At 41.2% G+C, this 16,260-nt stretch overlaps 1 protein-coding gene across 10 annotated transcripts in view; it reads left to right on the plus strand.

Annotated features, from left to right (window-relative positions):
• Positions 1–16,260, plus strand: part of PLAGL1 (PLAG1 like zinc finger 1) — a 50,335-nt gene that overhangs the window by 25,910 nt on the left and 8,165 nt on the right. For 5 of the 10 annotated variants that reach the window (XM_085217132.1, XM_085217129.1, XM_085217131.1 and 2 more), the window contains exons 3-5: positions 12,134–12,289; positions 13,280–13,392; positions 15,980–16,129. In XM_085217132.1, the coding sequence (XP_085073258.1) occupies positions 12,134–12,289; positions 13,280–13,392; positions 15,980–16,129 (419 nt within the window). Of the gene's footprint in view, positions 1–3,557; positions 3,643–7,584; positions 8,308–10,327; positions 10,395–12,133; positions 12,290–12,413; positions 12,650–12,914; positions 13,072–13,279; positions 13,393–15,979; positions 16,130–16,260 lie in introns of those variants that run through there. The other 5 variants (XM_085217134.1, XM_085217135.1, XM_085217136.1 and 2 more) reach the window with 5 other exon arrangements.

A 16,260-nucleotide genomic window follows, 5' to 3' on the forward strand; every position in this document is an offset into this window, starting at 1 on the left:
TGGAGCAAATTACACAAAGAAAATGTCATGGCTACACAATGCAGGGGCTTCTGAGGCCAGACCTCAAATTCCAGTAGCTATGTCTTCAAGCCTGTGGAAGTAATCCAAAAAAGTCAGCATCCCAGTGAAGTTTCATTACGATGAATTGGAGGTAGCTGTATTTCTCTGTTTTAGATGGAGAAGCTAAGGGCAGAAAAGAGGAGAGTTTATAAAATGTCTGCAGCTATTGAGGCTCAACCAGTCAGGGAAGCAGCGGACTTCCCTTGGAGCTTGTTTTCCTTTTTATCCTTGGATGAACTAGCGTGCAGTACATTATGCTGCCTGAATGTAGGGGTTTGTCACGGTCTGCACTGGGGCTGTCCTGGGAGTGTAAGAAGGTGATGTGTGAATGAAGCACGCGGTGGTCGCTGGGGCTCCAGCCCAGTCTTCAGGAAACCTGTCGCTGCTCCTCTGAGAGCCGTGCAGGAAAGGAGGTGGGTCTTTGATCCCTTTGTTGTAGCTGCTCCCTGGGAATTTGCTGAAATCAATGCCCTGTTTTCCTGAAGAAATGAATGGCTATGCCTAACTAGCTTTGTGAAGCTCTGGGGAATTCACTCCCTCTGTTTATTGACAGCTGAAAAGGAGCACATGGTGCTGAATGGGTCCTCTTGTGAAAACAAAACAGAGCAGAGCTAGACTTAGTTGAACACAGGGGCATTTGGAAAACTCTGCCGAAGGAAGATGGCATGTTTCCTGCCACCTTGCACTAGAACAGTGTGACTTCTTAATAGAAGTGCAATTTAAAATAAGGTAAGGTTTGTTTTGAATTCCTACACATAGCACGGTTATGAAATCTTTGCATTTGTATTCTTGAGTGCAAAAACAATGTTTGCATTGTATTGTGCCATGGGAAACACCTTAGTCTCGTGCTGTTTTTAGCTTCTGTGTATGTTCCCTCATTCTTTGATTAACGATGATTAATGAATATGAATAGTATTAGGAAATAACTTGGCATCTGAATCTTGCTGTCAGGCTCTTAACATCAGTCTTTATGTAGGCTATTATATACCGCTCTTTACATCTTTAAGGATCAGATGAAATGCAGTAGATGATTTCTTGACCAGTACAGATTACTGTGTTGGCACTTTCGCACGTGGTAGCTGGGTAACCGGAGTCTCTATCTGGCAGAAAATCTGGGAGCCTCAAATCTCTTGAAACCTGTTTATTCCCAAACCTCTGTTTCTGTGAATAAACTCAAACACAAGAAATGGATCTATCTTTATGCTTGCTGATTTTAGAGGTAGAGTTGTTTTTTCTATGATAGCAAAGAATAGCAAGAGGAGGACGATAACAAGGAAGTGGTATTTTCTTCATGAAAGTACAGAAGTTTATCGGCCCAAAGGAATTCGGTGTGTAATTCATATGTAAATTTCCTACTGAAAACAGCGGAACAGATCACCAGAGTTTGTATATTAGTTTCTGCAGTGACTGGAAAGTTTCTGAGCTCATGTAGCTACAGTTTTCAGGTGAGGGCAAGTTCTGAATGCAGGAAAATAGTTAAGTAATGTCATCTCGTCGTTTGTCTGCTCAAGTGTAAGGGCAAGCTCTGGGTGCAATAGTAGCTGTTGTGCTGTCTTGTTCTCGCAGAGAAGTGGGAATTGCTTTGTGTGTGTGTGTGTCGCAAACCTGATCTGAAGTATTTCTGTTTGTGCAATTGTCTGAAAACTTTTGAGTAATCCCATAATTTCAGTAGAAGTGCTTGGGAGGTTTTGTATTTATTGGAGTAGTTTGTGTTCCTCAGTTTGGCATTTTTTCTTTGAGTGCCTTTGAACTAGCAATCTTCCATGTTTTGTCTCATTTTGCTCTTCTGTGTTGCAGATAACTTATCTGTTTTTCTTGGAAGCATTGAGGTTCCATGTACAAACAAACTTTATTTAGAATAAATACTTTGTGATCCCAAAGATAAAAAGCATGTAGCCTAACTGTAGATAATCAGTATTTTTTGCTTGTGGGTTCTGCCTTTAAATTTCCAGGTTTTTCCAAGGGAAAAGGAAAACAAAAAATATATTTATGATTTTGAAAAGGGTAGAAAAAACATTGATTTCACGCAGGCTGATGTTTATTTTTGTGAGCTGTATTGTTGTTGTACAAATGTAGCAGGAGGGATTTTTTTACATTTAAGTGTATTTATAGATGATAGGCATTGGGAGGCACTCAGATTTAGAGATAAGGTTTATTTAAAGACAGCATTTCAGTTGGAAAAGAGACATTTTGTAGGTTGCTTTATTAACATAACCGAGATGTGTTATGAAAATACTGGCCAGTGAGGGTTTTGATTTCTGGGTAACTGTAATGTTGTAAATAAAAACCAGTTATAGCTTGGAAAGCTCAGCTGATCACAGCTTTTTTTGTGAGTATAAAGGAAGGGAGGTAGATGATTCATGTGTGACACAGAAGGTAGTATTTGTGTTGGATGATAAGGGAACAGAGAATATTATATTTAACATACTGGACTGGAAAGGATGTTCTGGCAAGGCAGCTGTACCTTTACCACATCTAAAACTGGGGATATATATGAAAATCAAATATTGCTGTGATCTGTTAGCAACGTTGAAGCACAAAGTGTATTAAATAATTGAATTCCAACCAAGAGAAGAAAGTATACTAAATACATTGTGGAGTATGTGACCATATACAGCCCCAAGTAAATATGGATATTAAATATTATGGTTGTACAAATACAAACCCGAGGAATGGAGCATTTCCCTTAAGACCTTTAACACCTGTTGCTCTTGCTATTTCAGCTAGGGAAGTACAAAACCGAATTGCTTGCAATTTTGCCTTCTAAGGTTGCTTCTTAGATTCTAGTATTAGAATTTGGTAGAATTAGATTCTAGCAGGCTATTGCTTTTATTTTTGTGACTTCTGGAAGTAGTTTAAAGAAACTAGGAATCCCTCAGGAACAACTGTAGATAGAGTCCTTGTGTTTTATTTAATCTTAAACTAAGGCGTCTGTCAACAGGAAGATAAATAGGGCTTTTTGGATATGCATTGTAATCTGAGTTTAGAGTGCTTCCTCTACAGAAAAAAAATCTGTAGTCTCTTTTAAGCCCACAAATTTTTGCAACACTCACATGTAGTTCTGTGATAATATTCTGGTCATGTGCTGTGTAATTCTGTATTTCAAAGCAGTAGACTCAAGGCTGTCATTATGCCTAAGGAGAATAGCTGTTGTAACAGAAATGTACTATGCTGCTTCTCAATGTATTGATGCTACTTTTTTTAATCCATGCTTTATCAGCATGTTAAAGAAGCACGGGTGGATATATTTTCTTTAATACAGTATCAGTCAAGACATTAGAAATTATCCCTTGGTTCCCATTGAATGTCTTTAAGGTAGAAAAAAATAAGTATCTGTTAGATCTCAGGAAGAAGATAAGTAATGCAGCTAGGACACTTGCACATGTGAATATTCTTTTCACAGAAATACAATTTTGTGTCTGTTGAAAAGAGCTTCCCAATGCCTGCTCTTAAAGAAATCACACCATGCCTTAAAAGAGGAAAATTATTTAATGGGATCATAAAAGCCAGGGATGAGAGTCTTCAACCCATTTTATTCCCAGAGAAGCTGGGGTCGAAGCATCCTGTGCGTTCTGGAAATCTGTAAGTATGGTACTTCATGCTGTAACAGAAATTGTTCTGTGTGTCCTCTCTTCAGAGTAATAGTTCAAGCAGTTCTGCTAAGCATGTTAAGGACCCTCTACTTAGAAGAATAATGTTTCTAAAAGAAGATGCCTGTATTCCTTTGTTGTAAATATACATGGGTTTTGGGATTCATGAGCTCAAAACAAAATTAATGTTTTTGTTCTTTTCTGTGAATTGAAATGCCCATAGGAGGTTTGAAATGAGAAAGTAAACTGATTTCTCAGTTTTATTCACACTTAGTTTCCCTGAAGTGTAGTGCAGATTGTGAGTATTCTTTCAGGTTTGGCCCTCCAAGGTCACAACGGAACAGTTAATCCTAAGTATCCGTAAATTCACTTCTCTGCATCAACTTCCTTCATTCCTAATGTGACTGGCTACTCACACATTAGAAGAGCTGAGCATATGGATTCTTTTCTATAGGGCAGAGTCCATGCATTTATTCCCAGCAGTAGTGGTTTGTTTCATTTACTTAAATTGCCCGTAAGACTCGTGCATCTACAGCTGCAGGATGAGTACAGCTTCTCTCTCATGCCAGTCCTCTTTGTGTCCTGCAGTAAGCTCTTATTTCCTTCTCCAAAGCATGTCTACCTGCAGAAAGCAGCTGGAGGTGCGTTCCAATTTCTGGCATCTTTGCTGGGAAAGTTCCTGGAAGTTCAAACTGAAGGTTGTGTGACAAAAGTGAGAGCAAGAATGAGTTTAGGATGGTTTCCTAAGAAGAGCCGCTTTTGTGACCATCTGTGAATCTCCTCTGAGTGATATCTGACCTTGGTGGCCAGTAGCAACCAAGTTCAATGAAATGACAGCGTGTTTCTGCGCTAAGGAGAGACCTACTCCAAGGTTCCCTTTTAAGGGAGTCTTGCAAGTGTTGGAAATATTTCAACTGATTAAGATGAAGCATTAGTCATTAGAATCTCTATACTTCATTTATCAGAACCGAAACCTCGGTGTTGATCAGCCATGAGTAAAACTGTCAGCCAGTGTTAACGCACTTGATATGGATGTGTGTGTTTATACGCACATGCATTCAGGTAGATGTGTCTTTCTACAGATGTGCATTGAGGAAAACATGCATAAGTTACAACTGTAGCATTAGCTGCTAAAAGATCTGATACTTGAATGAATCAACCGGTCCGCCAAAATCTCCACCAAAAAGATGTGCTTGAGTCCAATTAGAGCTGTTTCTGCTGTGGTCAGTAAAACATCTGCTGCAGGGGGGCACAGAATATGGGCCCAGAATGTGGCCCAAGAGCCATAGGGTGCTCACAAGCAGTTTTGCTTTGGCTCCCCTGGTGGTTGCCTGTGTCTGTGTGGATGGTGGGTTTTCTTTCTGCTGTCTGCAGTAGTGAAGCAGTTTGAGCAGTGCTAGCAAGGACTGACCTGCATCAGCGTGGCATGGCTGTGGCTGGCTGGTAGCAGTAGATGGGCAGCAGGAGCTTTGGCTCCCCGGGAGCCTTTGCTGGGCATTTCAAACGATCAGGCTGTGCTGCCTGGGGCTGTTCCTTGTAAAAAAAAAAAAAAAAAAAGGGCAGTTTTTTCTGTTAATTTGCTGTTAACTTCCATCCCTGTTTCTGGATCTAATTTTATGTCTTCATGCCAAACCAGTAGAGGGAGGAGAGAAGGAAAAAAAAAAAAAAAAAAAACAACCTGAAAAATCAAGCTGCATTTTTCAATTTGATTGTTTGAAATGTGTTCAGCTTTCAGCAGTGAGAAGAAGTCTCTTTGTTTGCACTGATTAGAAGGTATTACATGTAAACTACAGGAAGTGACTTCATTTGAACGGTACATTATGTGTATGGATTTTGATAGCAACCAAAACCCTGTGTGGTGTACCAGAAATGTGGCACGTACATCTTAGTCTCAAGAATAACCAGAATTTTTTTTTTTTAAACTTAGCTTTCAATCAGTGCTTTGATCTGAAGTCATTTTTAGGTGAATGAACCTATCAAGAGCTTTGATAAACTTGTTCATCTGCAGCATGAAGTTAAACTTGATAAAGACACCTGCATGCTTTCCCTGCTGTTTTTTTTTTTTTCTTTAAGTTTGCAGTAAAGTCCTGTACTACACTTCCCTTTCAAGCATTCAGACAGTGAAGGTACTATTTCACTTCTCTTTGCTGGGAAGTCTGTAAGGTACGGGAGAATGAGGTATTCTGCTGCACGTCCTTCTTGATTCACTGTAGAAGCTGCTGTATACAGTCCCTTCACTGAATTTTTAGTGCACCTAGGCTCCTTGAGTCTCCAATTATTTTGCTCCTAGGATGGAAGGAGCATGGCAGAAAGCCTTGCATGGTTGGTGGAAGGATGGCATTTCTGGGGCTCTTCAAGTTCTTCCTGACAGTGCCAAAACCAGACAGAAACCTTACTGCTTCCATTAGTACTTGACATGATTACTCTCTTTTAGGAACTAATAATGAATCATAGTCACTGTTATCATTTGTTCATGTAAGAAATAGTTTTGGTGCTCTGAAGAGTTTACATGCGTGAACTGTCTGTTGGGAAAATGTGTGTGCTTTGCATTGCAGTCAGATGGGAGGCAGGCCTCTCTGGGTCCCTTCTCAAGGCTTACCACAACAGCTGTGTCGGACAGGAGGGGATGCCTGGGATGATTAGCACTGCTGGTGTACCATCTGGGGGTGGATGCTCCATACAAGCTGTTTTCCTTCTCATGGGTGGTAGAAGTGATGTGATGAGAATGTTCCTCTGAACACATGTTCTCACCTAAGGGCTGGGCTTACCTGCAGCACTGGTCCTGGTTACAGGGAGCTGACCTGATCTGCCAGTCTGACCGAAAGCATGGGATGGCAATAAGGCACGGTACTGTTTTATTTCTACTTCCAAATATAGTAACTCAGTTTTTAGGTTTTACATCGTAGTAGAATGAGGTCATGTTACTATAAATGTGCTTAATGTTAAGGATGATTGCCAGGATGTCTGCAAACCACCCATCCATCGTTCTCTTCCCAGAGGAGCAGGGGCCCCACATAGGCGCTTATGCTCACAGTGCTGCTCATCCCTGCCAAGATCAGGACTGCTCCTCTACTGATTTTCACAAGTAATACAAATTCATGTGTGGGTGAATATGCCACAGTTTGCAGTCTTTACTCAGGTGAGCAGTTGGGATTACAAAGTCAGCCCTGACTGTGGTCAGCCTTGACTTTCCCCTCCCCTCCTCTTCTCTTTTTTTTTTTTTTTTTTGTGTGTTTAGCTAAGCAGCAGTAGCTCTCTTTTAATGGAAGGTGTTCTTGTACAAGATAGAAGAGACACAAGGGAAAATGAAGTTCAACTACTTTCATGCTGGCCTAAGGAGCAGTTATTACAGTTATTACAGCGTAAGGCTGTCAGTCAATAGAAAATGTAGCGCAGCAAAATATCAGAAGTTAAAGATGTTAGAATAGAATAATTTTTTTAATATTCTGAATTCTGGTAACTGTAACTGGAGTTCTACTTCAATATAAATTGGATCAACTGTTATCGGTTTTGCATCAAACTTAGGACATGTAAGACTTCTTTCATAAACGTTTTTTCCAGAAGAAATGTGTGACAGTGGCCCACAGTAATGGCAAAATAACTTGGAATTAATTGTTTGCTAATTGAGTAATTTGAATTTTTGCCAAATAAATAATATTCTGGAACAAGCTTTTCAAGTTTTTCCAGCAATGGATGCCTCAGAACAAACGACAGAGAAGGAAAGCCTCACATACTTTTACACAAGAAGAATCAAAACTCAAATACTGCAAATGCAACGTATGCTAAGGGAGAAAATTTCAACAAGATATTTATGTGATGTCCCTGTACATGAAAGCAGGGCAAGGGTAATGAAGCAGCACAGTTTTACTTTGGGGTAAATTACTGTTGTTTGCTATGCAAATCTTATGATTGTAATTAGACTTGGATTTGGAGTACTGTGTACACTGATCTTTGTTCCCTCTGTGCACGGGAGCTAATTCTAATGCTGCAAAACTGTACAGCAAATTTTGAGCGCTGCTCAGCAGAACAGTCATTTCTTGCAGTGCATCTTTGCAAGAAATGGGTGTTGTGAAAGGAAAGAATTACCTCTGTGCTCACAGTGCGTGCAAGAAGTACTGCAGACGCCTTCAGAGACACTGAAGGAGGATTCAGGTACCGTAACATCCCTTAAGAGCAGAGGTTGGAGAAGATTCAGGAAGTTTGCCTGATAGGAATCTGGTTGTTAGCAAACGATTTTTTAAAAGTTGTGCTCTAGAGCTGATTGGCCAAGGAGCTGGTGGTATGTTCGGGCTCTTGTGGCAGTGATTGCGTTCCTAGTATAGCTATGTATAGCTCTGTTATCTCCACAACCGGACTTCGTGTAACCGCAGCCCGTGGCGCTGTGCCCACGCTAATGAGATCTCTCCTGAGGCCGGGCTTGTGTCTGTGGGGGTGGCACTGCCCAGGGATCCGGCCACTGCTTTGGAAACCCGTGTTTGTTAACTGCTGAAGTCCTGCCTGGCTGCTGTTACCTGCAGGAGTGCAGCCCCGTGAAGGGCTGATGGCCCTGCGGTTGTCCTGAGGGAAAGGAGAACGGGCCAGTCTGTAGTCTGCAGGATTGCCAAGGAGAGCTGTCACTTGGATCGAGGGAAGCACCTCTACACTGAGAATGGCTCAGGTATGGCAGTCGGCCTGCTGTGATCAGCTGGCAGGTGGAAGTGTGTTCTGTGGGCACTGTGGCTTCTGGCAGCCTCCTGACAGCCAGGCAGAAACCAGCCGTGCTGCACACAGAATAACATTGTGCTGGTTATGGGATCTGCTAGCTTGTGTGGTTGAATCTGCGGGTAGATAAAGTGTTGCCTGGAACTCTGTGAAATTCTTTATAGGCAAAGAAGGAATGAATATCCTGTAGGGGATCCTATAGCATTGTTGCTCTGAAGGTAATGATCTGCTTTTTACAGCTTGTAGTTCCTGTGAATGTTTCATTTATTTTTGTTGTCTATAGATTAAAGGAGTAACAAAGCAGAGGTATGAAGGCGGTTTTATGATTTCCTTGCATGCTTGTGCATTATCACATATTCTTGTAAACATGACATGGAATCCATTAATCTGATTTCTATACATGTAAGTTAAGGGAGCAGAGAGACTGTAAAAACATCAGGCAGTATACTAATGTTCCTAACAAAAAGCAGAAATGCGTTTTGAGTGTTGCAAACTGGTGCCACTGTGAAGCTGTAATGACGTATGCATTTCTTGCACTGTAATTTAGCACTGAATTATGAAGGACTGTGAGTTGGTCTGAAATTATCTCCAAGGAAGAATGTAACAAGACAACTTTGTGCTGTTAGTTTTGGGGGAAGAAATTGCAAAGACCTCCACTTCCCACAAGATTAACTAAGGCTGTGGACACTCTCGGCAGTTACCATATTTACAGTGGCCCAGTCTTGTGCTTCTGGTATACGCAGCAATTTTCAGCATGTGATATGCATTCAGAGTCAGGGTATCAGGTGCATCAGCATGACATCAGAAACACCATGAAGTAAATGTAGTTCGAGGACTGGAACTACAATTAAATCGCTAGATCAGCTAGCAATCTTCATATCCCACATCAGGAAATGCAGACGATCGTAGAGCAAACATTGGGTAGGTCTGGGTGTTTCATGATGCTGCATGGAGACTTCAGGCTGGAGTCTGCAGTAAGGTGGTTAATGAGTGCATGTATCGAGAGATACCAGGCTGCCAGAGTGCCAGCTGAAGTGAGTGGGGAAGCCAATTAGCTTAGAGTAGTGTCCTAATTGAGAGCTGCTTCCAGCTCTGGCAGCTGGTTTGTCACATTCTCCAGGCCAGCACCCCAGTCTTGGCTAGAAACCTTTCTCTCAGCTATTTATTTGTGCTAGCATTATTTTCAGTTTCAAGGAGCATCCTCCATGTACATTATAAAGTTCAATTTGAGAATCATAGAATCACCAAGGTTGGAAAAGATCCACAAGATCCTCCAGTCCAACCATCTGTCTATCACCAGTAGTTCTCACTAAAGAACAACACAGTGTCTAAATCTTCCTTGAATACCTCCAGGGCTAGTGATTCCACCACTTCCATGGGCAGAGAGCATTATATTTTTATTATTTTGAAACCTAATCTTCCCCCACTGTGAATGGAGGCCTGCTGCGAGATCAGTGCTGTGCTTGTGGGGGCACCTGGAGGTGGTGGAAAGCACCGGGTCAGGAGCAGGGATGTCACCATCAGTTACTGGGGCTGTACCAGCTGGCTTTCACAAGTTAACAGCCAAACTGCCTTCGATGAACTCATATTGCGGTCACACTGCAGTCTCTGAGAGTATCTGGTGGCAGATCTTTCCAATCGAGCCACCTTGCTTGGAAAATTCAAACCAAATCAGCTGCTCGTGCAGCAGTGGGATTTAATTGACAGAACAGTAGTGGTAATGTTGGAGGCTGGTTCAGGGGAGGCCCGTTGCGCTCGTTTTCCATGCTTTCTCCTCCTGGCCTGCCCGCTGCCTGCTCCAGGTCCTCCGCAGCAGCAGTGCCCCAGGAGGGCTGCAAGGTTTGCTCAGGAGCTGGGCTGCGATGAATCACAGTGGCATGGCATGGAGTGATAAGGTCGTGTACTTTACGATTAGATACATCCTCCCTCTAACAGCAGCTCTTTGTCTCCCTTTTGCTTTTGGTAATGTTTTTCAGCTGTTTGCATAGAACAACTCTCCAAGCAGGAGCTGCACAACTCGAAACAAAGTCGCTATTATTCTAGGTAAGCCCAGGAAGCTGGTAGAGGACCCCTAATAATTTCATTGCCCTCAGAAGACATAGATTGTTGGTAATCTATTTAAAAGCCTATTAAGTTAAACCACTGTGAAAATATTTCTTTTCTTGCAGCCTAGCTGTAAAGGACCTTCAGATACATAAAGCAGTGTGTAACAAGAAAAATCTGTCTTGCAGCTGTATTTAGGGTTTTTTTGGGTGTGCATTTTCAGTGATGCTTATAGAGTGGCATGTTCTTTATCTGTAGCTCTAACAGGAAAAAAAAAAAAAAAAGTAGATTTCAGCTGTTTGTAGTGCAGGCATGCAGTCTGGGAGCCATGAAAAAAGAAAACTATTATGTGATCCCCAAAATACTGAAGAATATGGACTACTGCTGTGTTTTTAACTTGACAAATAAACAGGTCTACCTCCTCATTTACAGCTGATGGAAAGCCCAGAAAACTCTGTAGGAACACTTGGGAGTTATCTGGGGAGATTTTGGACTAGACTTGTAAGGCATGTAATTTATTCTAGTGCCTACTTTAGTTAACAAATGGAAACCTTTTGGAGCTGTGCTGAATACTGTATTTGTGACACTGTCCTTTCTCAAGGATTGTCCCCAGTGTCTCTCCAGATGTTGTCTCTGAGCCCTTATGCTTCTTTCTTTGGCTTCTAGCTTCAGCCTGACCTGAAGAGTCATCTTGCCAGCCCCAGTTTTTGCTATAGCTTCCCTTGGCTCCCTGAAATTCTCTTGCGTGTTCTGGCTTCATTCTTCCATTGCTTACTGTCACTTACTTGAATAGACTTGCTCAAAAGAATTTTCAGAAGTAAACCAAAACAAGGTAGTCATGGATGATTTGTTGGTTCACTACTTTTGTTTCTACTGTCTACAAAAAGGTTTTGTGCACTGTTTTTCCCATCACTCTGTGTAATTCCAGTGCTTGGATGCCTTCTGTTGAAGAGGATCATTGCCACATTTTGTCACAGCTCAATACGAGTTTCCCTGGCAACCAGCCTGAGCTACGCTGAACCAAAAATACCTTAATGTGCTGGGAGAATGTCAGTATTTGCAGACGTCTTTCTCATTAGTGACTTCTGTGGATGGTTCATGTATTCTGCAAATGTGATTACTGTGAAACTATGCCTGGGAAATGTGGTGTGCCTTTTGGCTTTCCATAGACAGCACAGTCTGGGAATGCTGCCTTTAGTGGTTGTCAACTGAGTTGTGGCTGTAACACCTACTATACTCATTTTTCATGATACACTAAGGGTCTCATCTTTTACTCAGCAGGGCCTGTGCAAGATCACAAAGAAACAATGATCTTTCCTGGGCTTCTTGGATCTCTGCAAGTTACCTTGATTATTACTAGCAACCTTGCCATTCTCATCTATATATAAATGCACATACCTTGATTTAAAGGTGCACATACTCTGAGCTCCAGTTTTGCTGCCATCCTAGTCTCCGCAGTCACTGTTGACAACATTTCCCAGTGAGCTGTGTATAAATCTTCAGAGGTCAGGATTTACCAGTGCACACAGGAGGGAATACACAAACTGGAGGTCTTATTTCAAACCTTCCTATTTCAGTTTTGGCTTTCAGATAGTCTTTTCTGTACCTAACGTGGAAAAGTGCTGTAAATAAAAACATTGATAATCTAATATGTGTTCTCAACCAAGACAATTACTAGAGACTAAATTGGAGAGAAATACTGCATTTTTAGTAATGGGTTCTCTTTCCTGGATTTGTAGGGTGTGAGGATTGCGGTAAAAGCCTTATAGGAGAATGCAAACTTCATGGACCACTCATCAGGGCTAAAGACAGGGTTATTCCTAGCCGAGCCCGTCTCACCCTACCTCACTACCTTACTTTGCGAGTATTGGAGCTGCGAGCTGGAAACCAGCAGAGTAAGTACTGTAGCTTTTTTCCCACATTTCATAAAGAGAAGGCCAGCAATACTAACACTAGCCCTTTTTTATGCATTACTTAAGACATAGTCCTCAGGTATTATCTAACTAAACCTCAGATTCAGCTACTGTTATTTATGACTGATTTCTAGTACCTTCAGTGCATAGGCTGATGTTTGGATATCTTTTGGAGCTGATGTGATATTTAATAGGAAGCTATCTGTTAGCTCTGTTGAGTTTATACAAGTACAATGAATGTTGAATTTGTAATAGTAAAAGCCGTACGCTATTGCATATCTTTTTCCCAAGCCATGCAGAAAAACAAGAAAGTGTATTCAGTGAAAGGCCAGAAGCAAAATGGTAAGTAACATCTCTCATCCAGCATGTAAACTCGAAAGAATATAGGGTGTTAAATCACTTTTTGCAGCATCTTCGACTCACATTATAGAAAGTTTGAATGCTCAAGCTTGAGCAAGTGAACTACATGCTCAGTGTGCTGTGTAAAATTAGTTCTGCCTAGATGACATTTCAGAAAGGGAATAGCAAGATGCCTGTTATGGTACACCATTGGTTATAGGTAGGAGATAACGAGATGAGTAAGACAGGTAATTTTGTGTTTTTATAGATCTTCTCTAATATTGGGAGATGACAACTTTCTCAGCTATCTCTATAAGCATAGTGTTATGATAACATCTTGTACACTGAAGACAATCAGCACATTTGAGAATTGCATGTCACTGTCCTGTTGTGGATTTTAAGCACTTTTGTCAATTGTATTCAATGTAAGTTCCATTTTTACAAAGCCTCTTTATAGACTTGGATCCTTTTCAGACTCTTAACACTTTGAATGGTTTACCTGGTATATTTATCTTGAAGAAGAATTAATGCATTCAGGACTATTATGTTTAAATCCATTTTCTTAACTGTAACTATACAAGAAATAGTTCATTGTGTCTGCATTAATAGTAGTCTGGTCTTTTTTATTTACAGTCCTTGGAGTATTTGCGAAGAAAGTAATACAGAAGAGAACACAGTTTGGTCCTTACGTTGGTCAACTGTCTACAAAATTGACCTGCTATGATGAGAGTAGGCTAGTTCTGCAGGTAAAAACCCTGTGCCTTAACATGAAGTGCGTATGTGTTTTTTAACATTTCATATGGGCAACTTGCCTTCTAATCTACTTAATTAATTGTACTTCTGATCTCTATGTATGAACTTAAGTCATATTATTGGATTGCACAGCATAGCCAGAAGTAACAAGATGTTCTTGTATGCTAAGTTTACTTTCCTGCTTTCTAGTTTTATCACTTCTGGGGTGATTTATCTATTCATCTAACTGTTCTTGATAAATTTTTCATGGAGTATGGCTATTGAGTGTATCCAGGGATAGTACTGTCTTCCCTGGTAGGGCTGTATTCACTTAGTTTGTTCAGCCCAGAGCTCAGGAGGCTGACAGGAGACCTCGTGGCAGCCTACAGCTCCTCACAAGGAGAGAGTGGTGGCAGCACTGAGATCTGTTCTCTAGTGACAGTGACAGGACCTGAGGGAATGGCACAGAGCTGAGTCAGGGGAGGGTCAGGTTGGGTGTGAGGAAAAGACTCTTCACCAGAGGGTGATGGGCATGGCACAGATTCCCCAAGGCCGTAGGCAGAGCCTCCAGCTGCCGGAGTTCAAGAAGCCTTCGGACAATGCTAGGGTATGAATTTTGGGTGGTCCTGTATGGAGCCAGGGGTTGCACTCGATGATCCATGTAAGACCCTTCCAACAAGGGATACTCTGTGATTCTATGGATTAGAACCAAGAGAATTTGTACTTTACACCATTTTATTGGGAGGTTCATTTGTGTGCATTGGCTTAGCAATAGTGGCAGAAATATGCACTAGGACACCTGCTTAGTAGGAAGGAACAGTGCAAGAGTAAGGAAGCATTCCTTAATGATGTGATTGTGTATAAGCTTTGACAGACAGTGTAATAATTCAGTTTATTTGGTCAGGTTCTTATTTTTAGAGCGATTACTATCCCTTGTTGCATAAGCATGTGCAGTTCATCCGATCTGGACCTTTACACCAGTGTTTATACTTTTTCCACACACATAATGGCCTCTATCAAGACCAGCCTAGCCTAGATATATTTTCAAGTACATTTTTTCCCTCATCAGCTTCCTGGGAGTCATGGGTGATCATAGTCCTCTTATCCTAGGTCTCACCTGCACAGGTGTCTGTCACACAGCACATCTGTGTTCCAGTCACAGTCTCTGTCAGAACTCTGTGGCAAGTCTTGGTTCTTCCAAGACTTATCATTTAACATCAGACCTTTTCACCCTCCAAGAGACGGTCCTGTTATATGCTGTATGTCTTCATTTGAGTTTTCTTCCTCAGAAGCTTTGGGCTGGAATACAGGCTGCTGTGGAAAAAGGCATACATACAGATACTTCTGCAGTTTCATTTGAGAACGAAAATTGTAGGTCCAGTAATTGCTGTAGACTTCATTTGCTTATGGAAGTCATATGAATGGTCTGCCAGGAAGGTAACACTGTCCTTCTGTGGGATTTTCATAGCATGATGACACCGGAGAGCATTAGTTTCTTCTGTTCCTATGCAACACTTTAATTCTTACAAATGTGGAAAAGGTAAGGTACATATCTAGCAAGTTTGTGAGCATGGATGAGCTAAGCACCCAGTTCCTTCCTCTCCACCAAGCCATTGCAAACCTCACCCTATCCTCTATCAGTCAGCCCAGTTTGCTTCAAAGTGTACTGTGATAAGCACAGCTCTGATTGTTGAAGAGAGTATTTCTTCACAAGAAGAGACTGGACTGACTTTTCCTACATGGCAGCAGTAGTTGCTTGGCATTTCTCTTAGCAGCATTCTGAATGTGATTAAACTGGGACTTGTCCAGCAGGCAAGTGTTTCCATTGGAAAAATGACAAAGTTGGGTAAAACAGTCCTCAGAAGCAGTGGAGATAAAACTTGTTTTGCAATTAATGGTTAGCTTAGATGGTTATTGGAACCAATACATGCAGTGCTGGCATCTGTTGTGCAGCTTCAAATGTCTACATTCAGTGTAGTGGAAAAGCAACTGTCCTGTATGAGGTTGGGGCTGTTTACTCATAGAGACATTCTCTTGAAATGGAGTGTAGGAAGAATGAAGTAAAGCAAAATGAATGAGGTCTTTCTGGCACGATTGTTCATTTGTATTTAATTTTACATTTTTAAAAAGAGATGACTGTTAAAAAGTCTCTTTGGAATTATTGCACAACTTGTGTGATTGTTCCATGCAAACCAGCATTAATGCAGCATTGAAGTTTGAGATTATCAGCTACTCAGGAAGTACATTAAGGCACAAAGCTTATCTTCCTGCCTGCTTGCACTTAGTTCTTGTTCTTATAATACTATCTTTATATAACATAAAAAATGAGAAATATAAACTGGAAATACATACAAAGCCCTTACAGCTATTTTACTAGTTGGGTGCCTCAGAAGGTGCTCATTCTTCATTTGCTTTTGCATTTGGTGTTCTCTAAGAGTGATCTATTTTGAAACAAACATGATTTCAAAGAATTTATCACCACAAGAAGGTAAATAATTGGTAGCCCTGGTTCCAAATTTAAAAAAAAAAAAAAAAAAAAAGTCTCTGTACAGGACTTAGTTTTTACCATGTTATTTCTCCAATCCTCCCCCTTTCTTTCAGGTACTGAAAGATGGAGGGAAGTACTTTCTGGACACTCCCAATGAAGACTGTGGAAACTGGATGATGTTTGTCCGGCTAGCCCGGAACCAAGAAGAACAGACCCTTGTGGCTTATCAGCACTGTGGAGAAGTCTACTTTACAACTGTTAAGGTAGTTAAACCCACATTGCTTCACCTGTCATTCAAATGGCAATTTATCGACAAAGATTCTGAAAGACCAACCCTTTTACAGATGAAAGATTGATTGTATTCAGGCAACTGGTGCTTTTGTACACACCACCT

The sequence above is a fragment of the Meleagris gallopavo genome, chromosome 2 (assembly GCF_905368555.1).
Source record: "Meleagris gallopavo chromosome 2, MGAL_WU_HG_1.1, whole genome shotgun sequence".
NCBI lineage: Eukaryota > Metazoa > Chordata > Aves > Galliformes > Phasianidae > Meleagris > Meleagris gallopavo.